This window comes from Rhinopithecus bieti, unplaced genomic scaffold (assembly GCF_001698545.2).
Source record: "Rhinopithecus bieti isolate Rb0 unplaced genomic scaffold, ASM169854v2 scaffold_11933, whole genome shotgun sequence".
NCBI lineage: Eukaryota > Metazoa > Chordata > Mammalia > Primates > Cercopithecidae > Rhinopithecus > Rhinopithecus bieti.
Genome location: NW_016806995.1, coordinates 210,432 through 230,280, shown reverse-complemented (window position 1 = coordinate 230,280; position 19,849 = coordinate 210,432). Strand labels below are relative to the sequence as shown.

The window sequence follows — 19,849 nt, the reverse complement described above, 5'->3', positions numbered from 1 at the left end:
TTTTTTTTTTTTTTTTTGAGATAGGGTCTTGCTCTTGTCGCCCAGGCTGAGTGCAGTGGCCCACTGCAGCCTCAACCTCCTGGCCTCAAGCAGCTTTCTCACTTCAGCCTAAGGAGTAGCTGGGACCACAGGCACATACCACCAAACCTGGCTAATTTTTATTTATTTATTTATTTTATAGAGGTGGGGTCTTGCTGTGTTGCCTGTGCTTGTCTCAAACTCCTGGGCTCAAGCGATCCACCCGCCTTGGCTTCCCACAGTGCTGGAATTACAAGAGTGTGCCACCACACCCAGCCTTTTTTCACTTTTTAAACTTTTTTGTTAAAAACTAAGACACAAACACACACCTAGGCCTACACAGCATCAGGATAATCAATATCACTGTCTTCCACCTTGAAACATCTTGTCCCATTGAAAGGTCTTCAAGAGCAATAACACACATGAAGCTGTCATCTTCTATAACAATGCCTTCTTCTGGATGCCTCCTGAAGGACTTGCCTGAGGCTGTTTTACAGTTTACTTTTTATAAGTAAAAGCAGTACACTCTAAAATAACAATAAAAAATATAGCATAGTAAATACATAAACCAGTAACATAGTGGCTTATTATCATCATCAAGTATTGTATACAGTAAGTAATTGTATTGCTATACTTCTATACAACTGACAGTAGATTGATTTACACCAGCATCACCACAAACGCATGAGTAATTTGTTGCACTATGGCATTATGATGCCTATGATATCACTAAGGTGATAGGAATTTTTCAGCTCCATTATAATCATATAGGACTGCCATGATATATGTGGTCCATTGTGACTGAAACATCTTCCCATGCATGACAGTATTTTTAGCATTTCTATGTGTTTGTAGCAGGAGATTTTCAAATTATCCCATTCAAAATACTACATTAGAAGAAATTTTGAAACAACTTAAACAAAATTTAAAATTCCTCCCTGTCCCTTCACAATAAAGAAACTACTTAACCTGAATTCAAATTGTTATTCCACCTTTTTTTTTGTCTTTTTGAGACAGGGTCTCACTCTGTGGCCAGGCTGCAGTGCAGTGGCACGGTCTCGGCTCACTGCAACCTCTGCCTCCTGGGTTCAAGCGATTCTCCTGCCTCAGCCTCTTGAGTAGCTGGAACTACAGGCACGTGCCACCATGCCCAGCTAATTATTTTTTGTATTTTTAGTAGAGATGGGGTTTTACCATGTTGGCCAGGATGGTCTCTATCTCTTGACCTCATGATCTGCCTGCCTGGGCCTCCAAAAGTGCTGGGATTACAGGCATGAGCCACCGTGCCTGGCAGACTCCACCTTTTTTTAGCAGTATAATCTTTGGCAAGGTGCTTGACTCCCTGAACTTTCTCCAAGCATTATGTGGTGGTATTAATATCTCTTTTGAGGTGTCATTATGAGATTTAGTTATTATCATTCAAACACCCTAGAATGTTTTACGAAGTTTTAATTAAGCCCCTGCCTAGGTAGGTCTTCAGCCTCCCCTCACCATTTCCCAGAAATAGACCAGCATAGGCTGGGTGTGGTGGCTCACACTTGTAATCCCAGCACTTTGGGAGGCCAAGGTGGGTGGATCCCCTGAGATCAGGAGTTCAAGACCAGCCTGACCAACATAGTAAAACCCCATCTCTACTAAAAATATAAAAATTAGCCAGGCGGAGTGGCACATACCTGTAATCCCAGCTACTTGGGAGTCTGAGGCAGGAGAATTGCTTGAACCCAGGAGGCAGAGGTTGTAGTAAGCCAAGATGGCACCATTGCACTCCAGCCTAGGCAATAGAATGAGACTCTGTCTCAAAAAAATAAATAAATAAATAAATAAATAAATAAATAAATAAATAAACCAACATAGTAAACTACTTGTAAGTTTCTTAATTGTTCTTGTTCTCTGTAGCTTCCAATCCTTTATACATAGTGTTCCTGTTTTTAAATACTCTCTTCCCCTTGTTCATCTTCCACCTAACTGTTCTTACTAATCCTTCGTGATTAGCTTAGATATCAATTTCTCCAGGAAGTTGTCCTCACTGATCCCCAAACCTGGGTTAGGTTCCCCGGAGTCCTGTGTGCCTTCTGTAACACCTTGTGTTTTCCTATCATAGCTCTCAGCAGCCTGTTTACTTGTCTGAACGNATAAATAAATAAATAAATAAACCAACATAGTAAACTACTTGTAAGTTTCTTAATTGTTCTTGTTCTCTGTAGCTTCCAATCCTTTATACATAGTGTTCCTGTTTTAAATACTCTCTTCCCCTTGTTCATCTTCCACCTAACTGTTCTTACTAATCCTTCGTGATTAGCTTAGATATCAATTTCTCCAGGAAGTTGTCCTCACTGATCCCCAAACCTGGGTTAGGTTCCCCGGAGTCCTGTGTGCCTTCTGTAACACCTTGTGTTTTCCTATCATAGCTCTCAGCAGCCTGTTTACTTGTCTGAACGTTACTTGAGAGGAAAAATTTTTGGCTGTTTTATTCACTATTGTCTCCCCAGCGCCTAACAAAGAACCTGGCACACAGCTCAATACATGGTAGCTATTATTCTTATCAGCACCTTCATCTATCATAATTCTCAAATGTCTGGTTGTTGTATAAATAACTCTTAAGTATGCCAAGAAGCTTAGAGTTAAGTTACAAGACTGACAAGGGCATGCATTGTTTCAGAGCCATGTTTGGGACCTTTGTTTTTCACTTATTCAATCATTTTCCCTTTTTATACTAGGAACTGACCCAGGAGTGTGATGAAAAGAAATCCCAGTATGATAGCTGTGCAGCAGGCCTCGAAAGCAATCGGTCCAAATTAGAACAGGTAAGAAGAGATTTTTTGGCCGGGCGCGGTGGCTCAAGCCTGTAATCCCAGCACTTTGGGAGGCCGAGACGGGCGGATCACGAGGTCAGGAGATCGAGACCATCCTGGCTAACACTGTGAAACCCCGTCTCTACTAAAAAATACAAAAAAACTAGCCGGGCGAGGTGGCGGGCGCCTGTAGTCCCAGCTACTCGGGAGGCTGGGGCAGGAGAATGGTGTGAACCCGGGAGGCGGAGCTTGCAGTGAGCTGAGATCCGGCCACTGCACTCCAGCCCCGGCAACAGAGTGAGACTCCGTCTCAAAAAAAAAAAAAAAAAAAAAGAGATTTTTTATTTTAACAATTTAGCAAAAACTACCTGTGTACACACCTATAGTCCCAGCTACTCGGGAGGCTGAAGCAGGAGGATCGCTTGAGCCCAGGAGTTTGAGGCTACAGTGAGCTATGATCACACCACTGCGTTCTAGCCTGGGCCACAGAACAAGACTCTGTCTCTAAAAAAATGTTTTAAATACTGCCTGTGTGTGCACATTTTCACTACATCAATGTCAAAAGATTCCCAAATCTTTATCATCATCTCCCAAGCCTGTCTCCAAAGCTCTTTATTTCTTTAATTTGTACACACTGAATTTCCCATCTGTACCACTCCCAGCAAAGTATAAGGCTCATTATCTGCTGCCTGGCCTCCACAGAAACCTTTTACCTATTCTCTTGCTTCTAATCTTGCTCTCCTAAGGTTTATTCTCCATAGGGCAGCCTAAGAAACCTGTTTAAAATTTTTGCCACCCTTCATTGGCTTCCTGTTGCACTTAAAATAAAATCTAACCACCAAACTGTGATCTACAAGGCTCCACCTGCCTTATGAACTTCATGTCCATGTGCTCTACTCCTCATCCATGGAGCTTCAGCCACTCTGACCTTCTTCCTAAACTTCAAACAGGCCAAGCTTGTTTTCACTTGTGGGATTTTGCATGTACTCCTCCCTTCTGCGTGATATACTCTGCTCCTAACTCTTTGCCCTCCTCTCTCCTTTTCATCACTAGGTCTCAGCCTCAGTGTCTCCGCCTCTCAGAGATCTCTGATTACCTGATGTTACCCACTCTCCTTCCCAACCTGGCCCACCCAGTCCCTCTATCACATTCTACTGATGAATTTCCTTCATAGCACTTACCCCCATCTCAAATATCCTTCATTATGTTTCCTTGTTTATGTTGGTTTCTTCCACTTCAGTGAAAGCAGGGAACCTGCCTGTTCACTTCTGTGTTCTCAGCACTTAGAACAGTGCTGGACACACAGTAGGTACTTAATAAATGTATGATTGGGCCAGGTGCAGTGGCTCATGCCTGTAATCCCAACACTTTGGGAGTCCAAGGTGGGAGGATCACTTGAGGCCAGGAGTTCGAGATCAGCCTGGCCAACATGGTGAAACCCCGTCTCTACTAAAAATACAAAAATTAGCCAGACATGCTGGCATATGCCTGTAGTCTCAGCTCCTCAGGAGGCTGAGGCACAAGAATTGCTTAAACCTGCGAGGAGGAAGTTGCAGTGAGCCAAGACTGCACCACTGCACTCCATCCTGGGTGACAGAGCGAGACTCTGTCTCAAAAAATACAATTGGACTTGCAGGTGTGATATGAGTTTCTCTAGAAAAAGATTATTTCCTATTGTGATAGAATAAACAAGTTAAAATTGCAGAAGAGAAAATGACTCTGATGGTAGTCCTTTGTTGTACATCTAAAGTCATCATCACCATGTGTCTCATTCTTTTGATAATGTCGCCTATCTAAAATTATATATTATAGGAAGTTAGAAGACTCCGTGAAGAATGTCTTCAAGAAGAAAGTAGATACCATTATACAAATTGTATGATTAAGGTAAGACAAAGTAGATCAAAAACATTTCTGAGTTTTTTCTATATCAAAGTCTTCCCTAAAACTTAAGTCTTTCTATTTAGAACCTAGAAGTTCAACTTCGTCGTGCTACTGATGAGATGAAGGCATATATCTCTTCTGATCAACAAGAAAAAAGAAAGGCAATTAGGCAAGTAATTTTGTTGTTTTATATTGAGATACTTAATATTTTCACCAATAAAAGTTTTATAAATAAGATAGAATTATACAAATTTAGCATATTTAATTAAGTAGACACTAAGATATTAATACTAAATCTTACTAAACGTCTAGATATTTCAGCCCTGCTAAGTGGGAATACCTATGATTTTATTTCTTACTTGCTTACTTTTTGATTGTGGTGAAATATATAAAACGTAAAATTTGCCACTTTACCTATTTTTAAGTGTACAGTTCATTGGCATTGATTACATTCACAACATTGTACAGCCTTCACCACTGTATAGGTAAAAAATTTTTTCATTATCCCAAACAAAAACTCTTGTAACCATTAAGCAATAATTCTTCGTTCTCCCTCACCCAGGAATATATATAATTTCATAAATCCTTTGTCATAAGCAGTAAAGTTGGTCTCTTTTTAAAGTCCCACATGGCCTAGATTCTAGTCATCTGCCTGCTAATTGTGCAGTGTGATGACTGCATTTTAGCTGGAAATTGTGTGATTGCAGTGTACCAGTCTTCAAAACAAGAAGGATGTATAAATACTGCTTAGTCCTTATATGGTGCTTTTTTTGCAATCCCAGCTTGTGGCATACTGTAATAAATCAAATCCTGCCTAAAAAAAATACATTTATGGTTGAATTGCTAGCTGTGATAAAATGCAGTCATTGAACAACATAAGCCTTCTTTGCCCCTCATCACAATTCAAATGTTAAATGTTTTGTTATTACTATTCAGTAAAAATTCAGATAAAATGTAGGACTCGCGTTTATTCTAGATTGCATTGAGATTTTGAGTGGCATGTACATTAATGTTATAAAAAGAGACTGGGCGTGGTAGTGAGTGCCCATAATCCCAGCTACTCAGGAGGCTGAGGCATGGAAATCACTTGAACCCGGGAAGCAGGGGCTGCAGTAAGCCGAGATCATGCCACTGCACTCCATCCTGAGAGACAGAGGGAGACTCTGTCTTAAAAAAAAAAAAAGAAAGAAAGAAAAAAGGAATCTAAGAAATAGAGTGTCTCGCAGAATCTGAATTTTTTTTCAGTGTAATGCACTAGAATGCAAACCAGACTGAAAATATTATATAAATAGAGCAGTGTTTTTTCTAATACTCTAACATACTAAACTTAAAATGTACTTATTCATGTTATTTCATTGAATGTAAACTTCGTTCATATAAATCTATATGGCCAATGATAAGAAATGAGAAAAGTTGAATTTGTTCTTAAAAAATAAAAATTTTTATAAATTAAGTTCTATTTCTTCCAAAGTTATCGATATAAATAGTAAAGAAGGAAATAAGTGCTCTTGAACTATTGATTTTCTGATCTGTCTTCTAGCCAGAGATAGATAGATATATATATAGATAGATATAGATATAGATACAGATATAGATATAGATTTTTTTTTTTTTTGAGACAGAGTCTTGCTGTGTCACTCAGGCTGGAGTGCAGTGGCGCGATCTCGGCTCACTGCAACCTCGGCCTCCCAGGTTCAAGTGTATTCTCCTGCCTCAGCCTCCCGAGTAGCTGGGATTACAGGCACATGCCACCACGTCTGGCTAATTTTTGTTATTTGTGTTTTTTTAGTTTATATTTTTGTATTTTTGTAGAGATAGGGTTTCACCATGTTAGCCAGGTTGGTCTCAAACTCCTGACCTCAAGTGACCCACCCTCCTCGGCCTCCCAGAGTGCTGGGATTACAGGCATGAGCCACCACGCCCCACCGAAAATGAGGGTTCATCAGGACTAATTGCAAAATTTTCCTTTACTTAGACTGCTATATTTTCTTTTTTTGTGGCTTATGATTTCTTGGAGTCCCAATTTTATATTGTTTACTTTTTTCTTAAATACTACAGTGTAGCTTTACACAGAAAAACAGTCTCTTCTTTGTTGTGTGTTCCTTTACCCTCATCCTTCAGTCTTTATGCTTAACATGTCACCTGCTTTAAATCTCACATTTTGTCTTAAATAGTATTGAAATATAATTTTGTTTATAAGTAAAATACAATGTTATTATGTTTTAATTTTACGTTAAAATTATTATTTTTTTAGCTTACAAAAGAAATACTTGTAAAAACAAAAGTAACCATTATGAAGTAGTGTGCACAGAAGTTGAATGCTGTCCATATTGCCATGCCTCAGAAATGTCTACTATTAATACTTTGGTGTACATTATGCCATATTCTTTTCCCATGCGTTTGCTGATACATCTGTATATATGTGTGTTAGTTAATGAATGGGAAATGTTATGTGTATGTGTGTATACACAAATGTATACGTATATATGTATATAAAAATAAGATTAAACTGCACCTGAGTGTGGTGGCTCACACCTGTAATCCCAGCATTTGGGAAGCTGAGATGAGCGAATTGCTTGATCCCAGGAGTTCAAGATCAGCCTGGGCAACATGGCAAAACCCTGTGTCTACCAAAAAACTACAAAAAAATTAGCCCAATATGGTGACACATGTCTGTAATCCCAGTACCTGGGAGGCTAAAGTGGGAGATTCGCTTGGGCCAGGGAGGTGGAGGCTACAATGAGGTGTGATCATGCCACTGCACTCCAATCTGGGCAACACAGTGAGACCTTGTCTTAAAGGAAAAAAAAAAGATTAAACTACATATACTGTTTTTCTCTTGATCTAGAATATTTTCCGCTTCAGTATTTATAGATTTACCTCATTCTTTTGTATAACTCCTTATTATTTGTTTGACTAGATGTGCCATAATTTGCTTAAACATTTTCCCATCTACAGACATTTAGTTTGTTTGCATATTTTCACTATTATAAGCATTGGTGAAGTAAATAATCTGCTTCTATGTTTATTTAAGTTATGGGATATTTTTGTAGGATGACTTCCTAGAAGTAGAATTGTAAGATTAGGTGCTACTTAATGTTTAGTTGAAATGTATATCCTTTCTCCTTTCTACAAGCCTCTTCAAAAACAATGTGTAATTTAAGCAAATGGGTTGCCATTGTTTTGAGGGGAGATTAACCAAAAATAGTATTTAACATTTTAATTCTCTTAATTTCCTATGGAATGTTTTGCTATCTTTTTTTTCCTTAAATTACTATTTACTTGAAGAACTAACTAAAGATGGGGAAAGACAAAGAATTTGATAATGGGTTTCATTCTGACTCCAGTACCCTAAACTATATTGCCTAATGTATTTTAGATAGATATATTAATTTATAATTCACTTGTATGATCAAATCATTGATTGAAAGTAAAAATTGAAAGTAAAGCATTATGTTGACTCCCTAGGGAACAGTATACCAAAAATATTGCTGAACAAGAAAACCTTGGAAAGGTAAGAATTATTATTATTTTTTACATGTGTCTGAGTGATTCAGGCTTTCAGTACTGTACATGGTTTATGACTGTCATTCTTTCCAAAAGGTCATAGTACAGTTTTTGAGAGGAAATTGTTCATTCTTTTTAAAGATAGAAGACTTCCTTAAGAATTTAGTTTTATAGAAATAAAGGCACAATGGATTTTTTAAAGAAAAAATTATCTATTTTTAAATCACAAAGAGTTCATAATAATGTTCTGCATTACAGTTTTCAGATTATCTTCAGGCTGGGCACGATGGCTCATGCCTGTAATCCCAGCACTTTGGAAGGCCAGGGCCGGTGGATCAGTTGAGGTCAGGAGCTCAAGACCAACGTGGCCAACATGGTGAAACCCTGTCTCTATGAAAAATACAAAAATTAGCCAGGCGTGGTGGCAGGCACCTGTAATCCCAGCTACTCTGGAGCCTGAGGCAGGAGAATCGCTTGAACCCGGGAGGCAAAAGTTGCAGTAAGCCGAGACTGGGCCATTGCACTCTAACCTGGGTAACAGAGCAAGACTCCATCTCAAAGAAAAAAAAAAATTATTCTCAGATACCTCTTTATGCGATAGGTATAAATTTATTCATTTACTTTATTTAATAAACATAAAGCTCTTACTATGATCTAGGCCCTGGTCTAAGCCCTTTACAAACATTAATTTATTTAATACAAACAACTGAAAAACCTTGCTTGAGATACTCATCTCCCTCCTGCCAGAGTTATCAGATGGTAACTGAAATAGGACTGTATGATTATTGTTCTTAGTTCTCTGAGCCACTCCAAGAAGTGGTAGAGAGTAAGTTATGGCCTTGACCATCAGGACTTAAATGACCAACTGATTAGTTATTCTAGCTGACTTCATAAAGCAACCAATTTAACAAAGACACCAGCTTTGCATTCTTAGGAGAAAAAAAGAAAAAGCATATACTTACTAATAATTCAGAGGAAAGATGACCAGTCATCAAGTGACTTGGCTTCACTCTTAGACTTGTGATTCTAAACAAGCCCTCTAATCACTTTAGAGTTCAATTCCTCATATTTAAACTGAAATAGGTAGATGAGCAGTGAGCAGTCTGGGAAACAAGAGCAAAACTCCATCTCAAAGGAAAAAAAAAGATAGCCTTTATATCGAAATTTTCAAAACTGTATTTTACTCAATCCATATATATCCATCATCCAACTCTAATTATCAAATTCGTGGCCAGCCTTGTTTTATCTATAGTCTCATCCAGTACCTGGCCCCAATTTTTTTCTAAATTATTTTTAAGCACATCTCAAACTTCTTATTATTTTATCTCATCACATTTCAGTATGTATCATAAACACTCTTTTTGAACATAACCACAATACCATTATCCTACCAAAAAGAATTTAACAATAATTACATAACATCCAATACCCAATATTCAAACTTCACCATGATTTATTTGTTTAAATCAGGATCCTACTAACAGTCCATACATTGTTATTAGCTTATATCTCTCTTAAGTCTCGCTCTCTCTAGGTTACTCCCCCATCATTTTTTCCTTACAATTTTTTGTTGAAAAGGAAAAAAAAAAAAAAAAAAACTGATAATTTGTCCTAGTGGGTTTTCAACATTTTGAACTTTGCTGTTGGTAACCCCTTGGTGTCAATTAGCATGTTCTGTTCCCAGTATATCCTGTGAATTGGTAGTTAGATCTAGAAGCTTGATTAAATATGTTTTGATATTTGGCAAGAATACTTCATAGATGGTGGTATGTACTTCTGTCAGGAGGCTTTCTTCTTATGATGTAGACAGCCATTGATAATCATTTCCTGGATCCATAATTCATTAGAAAGTTGCACAGTGGTAACATTCTGATTATGTCATTCCTTCTTCATTTATTGGCTGGAATAATTCTGTAAGGAGCAACTTCTCCTTATCTTCTGTTTACTTACCCTGAGTTACATTCGTATAAGAAAGGTAGAATAACTGCTTGATTCACTCTTTACTGGTTTTCAAAATGATGAGTTGGTTCTTTATCATCCTTCAAAAGTAATCTTATGACTTTTAGATTGAGCACATTTGATATGTTTCAATCTATTGTGATTATTAGTCCCATTAGTACTCAAATTTGGCCAGTGGAAGCCTCTGAAGTCAGCTTTTGAACCCTTTTGAAAAAACCCTAGTAGACTTTGATGGCTTCTTTGTTTTCTGGTGTGACAGAATGTTCTAATTTCATACTGTACATTTTCTTTCTCAAACCTGAAATTAGCCATTTCTCTAAAAGATGTTCACCTGTGATTTGTTGATAACGTGGACCATTATTATCAATGAAATAAATAAAAAATAAAAGGAAGTCTTCTCAAAGCTGATTCCTCCATTGTACTGGAGAGAGAGAAATAGTGAATGTCCGTGTACATTATTTTCCTTATGGGATGACACACCATACTTAAAAGAGAAAAGAAGAAATAATTTTCATATTTGAAAGCATGTATGTGAATCAAATTATAAACATTCATTTGTATAATATTTTAACTAGAGATTTTTGGATTTGTAGGATTTGATATGATTGTCAAAATTGACTTTTTTTTTTTTTTTTTTGAGATAGAGTCTCACTCAGTCACCCAGGCTGGAGTCCAGTGGTGTGATCTCCGCTCACTGCAACCTCCACTTTCCAGGTTCAAGTGATTCTCATGCTTCAGTCTCCCGAGTAGATGGGATTATAGGAGTGTGCCACCACACCCGGCTAATTTTTGTATTTTTGGTAGAGATGGGGTTTCTACCTGGTTAGCCAGGCTGGTCTCGAACCCCTGACCTCATGTGATCCACCCACCTCAGCCTCCCGAAGTGCTAGGATTACAGGTGTGAGCCACTGCGCCTGGCCCAAAATGGACTTCATCCAAAGATTTCGTGTAAAGTAATTTACTTTTTTCATATGAAAACATTCCTCTTTTTTTTTCTTTTGCAAAGTATCTGGATGGATGCTGTACATACATAAATATTTTTCAAACCTGAAATCCTTTCAAAGACCCAACCTTAATTGCCAAATCTGATTAAAGATTATTTTCCCCCATCCAGTGTAGTGTTTTCTTGCAGGATCGTTGGGAAAAGTGGCAATCTAACATCAATTATATTTAAGCGAGTGAACCAATGACTGGCTCATTCCTCAGATGTCAGGCTGTATCATTTAAGAAACAAAGCTTCTTAATCCTCAACGTTTTAGAGTAGATCTAAATTTTCAAGGCAGACAGAACAAACCTAGCTTTTCAAAGTGATGATAGTCTAAGCCCTCTAAGCCAATATAAACTGGGCATCCATAGACCTCCTCAGGCCAACTGAGTTTCCCCCCTTCTACACCACCACCTCCTCCTTTAAAGAACAATGAAATATGTGGTTAGTGATTTTTGTACATTGCAACCGTAAACAAATGTAAATAATAATAAGATTTAAAATATATACATACTAATATACACACTAACGTCAGTTGTATTCATAAAGTTAAAGGTTTCAAACACACATGGTTATGAAGCAAATTAAATGTAATATTTCTGACACAGACAGTGCCCACATCCTGTCTTTGGTTCTTTAAATAACTTTTATAGGTTGTTAGAATTTTTTGACAAGGAAATTATTCCAATAATATAAGAAAAGTTACAGGTTAAATAGTGCCTTAATTTAAAATCATGTGCAGAAGTCTTAAAATTCTTGGTCTGCCTTAACAGCCTTTTAAATACTTTTAGTTTATGAAGATAAAATATTTGTTGTAAGATACATTATTTGTAATGTAAACTTAAATAGATGTATTAATATGCCACGTATTGCATCAAAAAATGTACTGGTTATATTTATATTTTTAAAATTCTGTGTTCTATTCCTGTTTGCTGTTAACTTTGCTTTCATTATGCATAGCTGGGTGGGCAGTATTTTAATGGGTGGTTTGAATCTGGTCCTCAGCTTAGTTAATCCTCTTATTTGCGCAAGTGCCAACTACCAGCATTCTCATTTGTGTCTCAGATCAACTAGTATATTGACCCTATGTTAAAAGAGGAAAGGATGAGGATGTTCCTGTGCACTCTGCCTCTGTGTCTCTGCTTGGTTTTCTGTCTGTCTTGGTAATTTTCTCACACTCGGTGTCAGTACAGGTATTTGTGACACACTGCGTTTCCCTCTATGTGCACTATCACCTTTTCTACCAAAATGTCAACTGTAGTTGTCTCTAGAGCATGGGATTATGAATGAATTCCTTTCTTTTCCTTTTCTTTTTCTTCTTTTTTTTTTTTTGAGACAGAGTCTCACTCTGTCACCTGGGCTGGAGTGCAGTGGCACTCCAGCTCACTGCAGCCTTGAGTTCCCAGGCTCAAGTGATCCTCTTGCCTCAGCCTCCTGAGTAGCTGGGACCACAGGCATGTGCCACCATACACAACTAATTAAAAAAAATTTTTTTTTTGTAGAGATGGGGGAGTCTCACTTCGTTGCCCAGGCTGAATTCTCTCTCTCTTTTTTCCTACCTTGTCACCTATTGTCTCTGACTTTGGGTCTACTCTTGCTTTCAGTCACCCTTTCTCAATTTGCCATAATATGGAACCAAAGTATATTTTTGTAATGTATTGGAGATTCTTTTATTCCTGTTTAAAATTTTAGAGTCAATGAGTAAAACAGTTTTGGCAAGTGGACTGTCTAATATGTTAGTAACAAAAACAATTCTGAGAAGGATTTTGGCTTATTTAATAGTGTACTATTTTTATAATCACTGAGCTTGCTCCCTGAAGTATATGTGCATACAATTTTATTTATTTGGACATAAATAGAGTATACACTGTTTCAGGATGGGATAGAATACAACATTTAATAACAAGAATATTTATAATACATGATAATTTATCAAGTATTTCAATATCTATTATGTCACTTGAAAACATAATCTTATCAAGTAAATACGTTTATTTTCCCCTATTGTTAGCCTTGATTTGTTTTTTGTGTTGTGTTTTTAAGAGACAGGGTCTCGCTCTGTTGCCCAAGCTGGAATGCAGTGGTGACAGCATAGCTCACTGCAGCCTCAAATTCCTGGCTCAAGTGATCCTTCCACCTCAGCCTCCCAACTAGCTAGGACTACAGGCACGTGCCACCACCATTCCCAGCTAATTTTTTAGTTTTTATTTTTGTAGAGACAGGGTATCATGTTACCCAGGCAGGCCTTGAACTCCCCAGCTCAAGCAGTCCTCCTGCCTCGGCCTCTCAAAGTGCTGGGATTACAGGCAGTGAGCCACTGCGCCCAGCCCCCAGCTTCCTATTATTCACCTTATTTTATTTTATTTTTTTTCTAGCGACGGAATCTCACTCTGTTGCCCAGGCTGGAGTGCAGGGGCACGATCTTGGCTCACTCTGCCTTCCAGGTTTAAGTAATTTTCCTGCCTCAACCTTCTGAGTAGCTGGAATTACAGGCACATGCCACCATGTCCAGCTAATTTTTGTATTTTTGTATTTTTAGTAGAGACAGGATTTCACCCTGTTGGCCAGTCTGGTCTCGAACTCCTGACTTCAAGTGATCTGCCCACCTATATAGCATGAGTCCTGTTTTCCACTTGAAACTCCAAGCATACCTGACACATAACAGGTGCTCCATAATTATATCTTGAATAAATAAGAATTAGGTTTTAGTATATAGAATATGCTGATCCTGTTGGTTTCTTGAGAAATTTTTATGTATATGGAAATTCTAAAACAAAAGGTGGACATTTCTCAGGCTTAGGCTAATAAATGAATTATTTTAAAGCTATCTGAGCTATAACTATACATTATTCTTGAGTAATATGTCATGTACATCCTCCTAGCTGGTTTTCATTGGAGAACTAGAAAGGCAAGCAGTTTGACTGAGAGTCTCATAGTGGCGCAATCACAGCTCACTGCAACCTCCACCTCCCAGATTCAAGCCATACTCCTGCCTCAGCCTTCTGAGTAGCTGGAATTACAGGCACACGCCACCATGCCCTGCTAATTTTTGTATTTTTAGTAGAGATAGGGATTCACCATGTTCATCAGGCTGATCTCGAACTCCTAACCTCAAGTGATCTATCCGCCTTAGCCTCCCAAAGTGCTGGGATTACAGTTGTGAGCCACCACGCCTGGTCTATTAACCTTTATTGATAATGGAGAATTTATTGATAATGATAACCATTATTGATAATGAAGTCCCAAGAAATTAAGTGCCTTTCTTACTGCTAGAGGAGACAAAACCAATTAAAACTGAAGTCTTCTGACTTCCAAACTCTACATTCTTCTTTTCACACCATGATACTCTTCCATTTTCCTAAGTATCTGTTTCTCTTACTTCCTTCTATAGTTTTGTGTGTTTTTTTGTTTGTTTGTTTTTGTTTTGTTTTGTTTTGTTTGAGACGGAGTCTTGCTCTGTTGCCAAGCTGGAGTGCAGTGGCATGATCTCTGCTCACTGCAAACTCCGCCTCTCAGGTTCAAGCGATTCTCCTGCCTCAGCCTCACTAGTAACTGGGACTACAGGCGCACACCCCCACGCGTGGCTAATTTTTGTTTTTTTGTGTTTTTTTGGAGAACTAGAAAGGCAAACAGGTTGACTTAGTGTCGAGGTTAGTAGAGATCTCGATCTCCTGACCTCGTGATCCGCCCGCCTCAGCCTCCCAAAGTGCTAGGATTACAGACATGAGCCACCACGTCTGGCCTTAGCTAACTTTTATAATCTTAGTTTTGATACATTATAGGAGTATGTGGTTTAGCTAACTATTATTTATCAAGTGTAGAAAACATACCATATTCCTCTGACTATAGCAGTAGAAATAAGCCCCTGTAACTGAGATTTAATTATTCCTGGTTTTTTTTTGTGATAGAAACTTCGGGAAAAACAAAAAGTTGTACGAGAAAGTCATGGTCCAAATATGAAACAAGCAAAAATGTGGCGTGATTTGGAACAATTAATGGAATGTAAGAAACAGTGCTTTCTGAAACAACAAAGCCAAACTTCCATTGGTCAGGTAATTCAGGAGGGAGGAGAGGACCGGCTAATACTGTGAATTGTGTCATCGTTTGGAGTTTTACTTGATACCACTAGCTATAAGCCTAATTTCATAATGTATTTCTTTTTGAAACTGATTTGTATAGCGTTTTATTTTCAGATTAGCCATTCTTTATTAAGTTTTCGTAGAAAATAATGTTAAGGTAGATTTAGTTTTAATGTTTTTTCATATGAAAAAGAGGCTTTTATTATTTTCCGTAGTTTAGACATCACTGGCCTCTTCTGAGTTTTATGAGACAGGAAACTAAGTTTACTATCTGTAAATGTAAACATATGTCCATTAAGAAACATGTAGGTTTTTTTTAGGATGTAATAACCCAATGGCTTACTGTTTAAGTCTTTTTTAAAAAACTTTAGAAGAATCTTTTAGGAATTAGTATCTCTTGTTTTGAAGAAACGTTTATCTGAAGTTCAGCAGTTCATACAGTTTCACTTCAGTTTATTTTTCTTCTGTAAAATGCAAGAAAATTTAATATTTTGACTAACATGTTTGTTCTGTTTGTATAATTTAAAGGCAAATAAACTTGGTACATATTTTATGTCTATTTAAAAAATGTAAAGTTGTGTCAAAATTTATTCTTTTTAAAGTAAGTATTAACATCTAATATTAAATTGGGATTATTACTTTTCCGTTTTTTTTTTTTTTTTGAGACTGAGTCTCGCTCTGTTGCCCAGGCTGGAGTACAGTGTCGCGATCTCGGCTCACTATAAGCTCCGCCTCCCGGGTTCACGCCATTCTCCTGCCTTAGCCTCCTGAGTAGCTGGGACTACAGGCGCCCGCCACCACGCCCGGCTAACTTTTTGTATTTTTAGTAGAGACAGAGTTTCACCATGTTAGCCAGGATGGTCTCGATCTCCTGACCTCTTGATCCACCTGCCTCAGCCTCCCAAAGTGCTGCGATTACAGGCGTGAGCCTCCACACTCAGCCAGATTATTACTTATTTTCACCAAAAATCTATTACAGATTTTTTTTTCTTGTCTTTGAAACGGAATCTCACTCTGTTGCCCAGGTTGGAGTGCAGTGGTGTGATCTCAGCTGACTGCAACCTCCGCTTCCAGGATTCAAGCAATCCTCCTGCCTCCACCTCCCAAGCAGCTGAGATTACAGGCGCCTGCCACCACACCTGGCCAATTTTTGTATTTTTAGTAGAAACAGGGTTTAATCGGGCACAGTGGCTCATGCCTGTAATCCCAACACTTAGGGAGGCCGAGGCAGGTGGATCACAAGGTCAGGAGATCAAGACCATCCTGGCTAACATGGTGAAACCCCATCTCTACTGAAAATACAAAAAATTAGCCGGGAGTGGTGGTGGACACCTGTAGTCCCAGCTACTTAGGAGGCTGAGGCAGGAGAATGGTGTGAACCCAGGAGGCAGAGCTTGCAGTGAGCCGAGATTGCGCCACTGCACTCCAGCCTGGACAACAGAGCGAGACTCTGTCTCAAAAAAAAAAAAAAAGAAAGAAAGGAAAAGAAACAGGGTTTTGCCATGTTGACCAGCAGGCTGGTCTTGAACTCCCAACCAACCTCAGGTGATCTGCCCACTTCAGCCTCCCAAAATGTTGGGATTACAAGCGTGAGCCACCCATGCCTGGTCTATTACAGATTTAATAATATAATAACCAGGGTGGGCATGGTGGCTTATGCCTGTAATTCCAGTACTTTGGGAGGCTGAGGCAAGCAGATCATTTGAGGTCAGGGGTTCGAGACCAGCCTGGGCAACATGACAAAACCCCATCTCTACAAAAAAAGACAAAAATTAGCCAGGTGTGGTGGCACACCTGTGGTCCCAGCTACTTGGGAGGCTGAGGCTAGAGAATCACTTGAACCTGGGACGTGGAGTTTGCAGTGAGCCGAGATCATGCCACTGTACTCCAGCCTGGGCAATAGAGAGCAAGACCCTGTCTAAAAAAAAAAAATCATCATCATAATAATAATCTGATAGTTATGGGAACTGTTATTTTATTTTATTTTATTTTTTTCTTTGAGACAGTCTCTTGCTCTGTTGCCCAGGGTGGAGTATATAGTGGCACAATCTCACTCACTGCAACCTCTGCCTCCCAGATTCAAGCAATTCTCTTGCCTCAGCCTCGCGAGTAGCTGGGATTACAGGCATGCACCACCACACCTGGCTAGTTTTTTGTACTTTTAGTAGAGATGGGGTTTCACCGTGTTGGCCAGACTGGTCTTGAACTCCTAAGCTCAAGTGATCCACCTGCCTTGGCCTCCTAAAGTGCTGGGATTACAGTTCCAGGCATGAGCCACCATACCCGGCCTGATATTTTAAATATAAAAAAAATTGTCGTAGAATATAGATATCACATATTAAATGTAGCACAAGACTCAAAGTGAAATTCAAGAGTTCAAAGTGCTTCCAATCTCTGCTTCATTTGGACAAGGTACTTGAAGATTTCTTTGGTTTCCCTTAGAAAGATACCAAATTCATGCCATGCTTTACTTAATTTCAATTTTAGTAGTTTTTCAAAATATCTTGGCTTTAGATTTGAAAACTCAAATTTCAAATTGTTAGCATGTCCATCTTAGGCTAGTTCTTTTCAGTTGTCTTTAAATTTTTTTTTTTTTTTTTAGAGACAGGATCTTGCTCTGTTGCCCAGGCTGGAAGACAGTGGTATGCAGTGGTATGATCATAGCTCTATGCAGCCTCAAACTTCTGGGGTCAAGTGATCTTCCTGCTTCAGCCTCCTGAGTAGCTGGGACTATAGGCACATGCCACCATGCCTGGCTAATTTTTTTTGTTTGTTTGTTTTGTTTAGAGATGCTATGTAAGCTGTTTTTGTGTCAGTATATAGAAATACCTGAGGCTGGCTAATTTATAAAGAAAAGAGGTTTAATTGGCTCATGGTTCTGCAGGCTGTACAGGAAGCATAGTGATGGCATCTCCTCTTGGCCAGGGCCTCAGGAAGCTTCCAGCCATGGCAAAAGCTTCCTGGTGAAAGGGGAGCCAGCACATCATATGGAAAGAGCAGGAGCAAGAGGTTAGGGGCAGGTGTCATTCACTTTTTTGTTTTTTTTTTGTTTTTTGGTTTTTTTTTGAGATGGAATCTCGCTCTGTCCCCCAGGCTGGAGTGCAGTGGCACGATCTCGGCTCACTGCAAGCTCCGCCTCCCGGGTTCACGCCATTCTCCTGCCTCAGCCTCCCGACTAGCTGGGACTACAGGCACCCGCCACAGTGCCTGGTTAATTTTTTGTATTTTTAGTAGAGACAGGGTCTCACCGTGGTCTCGATCTCCTGACCTTGTGATCCGCCCGCCTCGGCCTCCCAAAGTGCTGGGATTACAGGCGTGAGCCACCGCGCCTGGCGTGTCACTCACTTTTAAAGAACCAGATCTTGTGTAAATTCAGAGCTAGAAATCACTAATCACCATGGGGATGGCACTAAGTTATTCACAAGGATCCACCTCCATGATCTAGACACCTCCCACCAGGCCTCATCTCCAACACTGGAGATTACATTTCAACATGAGATTTGGAGGGGACAAACATCTAAACCATATTAGATGGGGGTCTCCTTTTGTTGTCCAGGCTAGACTTGAACTTGTGGCTTCAAGTGATCCTCCCACCTTGGCCTCCCAAAGTGCTAGGATTATAGGCATAAGCTACCATGCCTGGCCCAAAACTTTTTTTTTTTTTTTTTTTTTTTGAGATGGAGTTTTGCCCTTATTGCCCAAGCTGGAGTGCAGTGGTGCATCTGGCCTCACTGCAACCTCCACCTCCCAGGTTCAAACCATTCTCCTGCCTCAGCCTCCCAAGTAGCTGGGATTACAGGCATGCACCACCACCAAAAACATTTTTTAAAGAATAAAATTGTTTCTACCCTGTAAAAAATATGGATCTCTCTGTTCCCATGTGTGTCCTACTTTTAATTTTTGTTTGAAAGGTTTTTTATTGGTAATCAAAGAGCCTCACTAGCTAGAGATAATTGGTAATGCTAGGAGCTGTAGCAAGAAGAGATGGGATCCATCAGAATAAGGAAGAACTGGACTTACCAGGAAAATATGGAGAGAAATATCTTTTAAATTTTATAAGAAAACAGAAGAATTTCAGTGTTCATAAGTGATTTGAATTGGTCCTCTGCTTGTTTTATCCTCTTATTTGTGCAAGTATCAGCTGCCATCATTGTCATTTGTGCCTTTAGATCAACTAGCAGACCAGCAGTCCCCCAAAAGAGGAAAAGCTGTGTCTCAGTGTGTAGAAACAAATCCTTAATTCAATCATCATTTTTTGGATAGTGACATAGATATATTTGTGTGGTGTTGGCTACTGGCATGTTGTTTTTAAGCCAATAGTAAGTGATGCTACTTTAAACAGAATATGAATTCCTTTGCAAGTATTTGAAAAAGACTAGATGCCCTTTATAGAAACAGCATTTTATTCCTCCAGAGGAAAGTCAGTTCACAAAATTATTAAGCCTAGTGATTAATTATTTTTTAGCCCTTCACTGTCTGTGGTACTCCTCTTGATGTTCTTCACTGTCTTTGGTACTCTTCTTGATTTTTAAAATGGTTAATGACAGATACTCCACAGAATCCTTAGAATTCTACTGATTTGATTATTACTTGCCGCCTTTATTCCATACAGAAAGAATGTGTGGATT

The 19,849-nt window shown here is 38.9% G+C and overlaps 1 protein-coding gene across 1 annotated transcript in view; it reads left to right on the top strand.

Annotated features, from left to right (window-relative positions):
* IFT81 (intraflagellar transport 81) overlaps window positions 1–15,791 on the top strand; it is a 96,414-nt gene extending 80,623 nt beyond the window's left edge. The window contains 5 exon segments of the mRNA XM_017879671.1: window positions 2,736–2,822; window positions 4,623–4,694; window positions 4,775–4,860; window positions 8,160–8,205; window positions 15,051–15,791. Coding sequence (XP_017735160.1) covers window positions 2,736–2,822; window positions 4,623–4,694; window positions 4,775–4,860; window positions 8,160–8,205; window positions 15,051–15,233 — 474 coding nt within the window. The 3' untranslated portion in view covers window positions 15,234–15,791.
* Window positions 15,792–19,849: the final 4,058 nt, after the last annotated feature.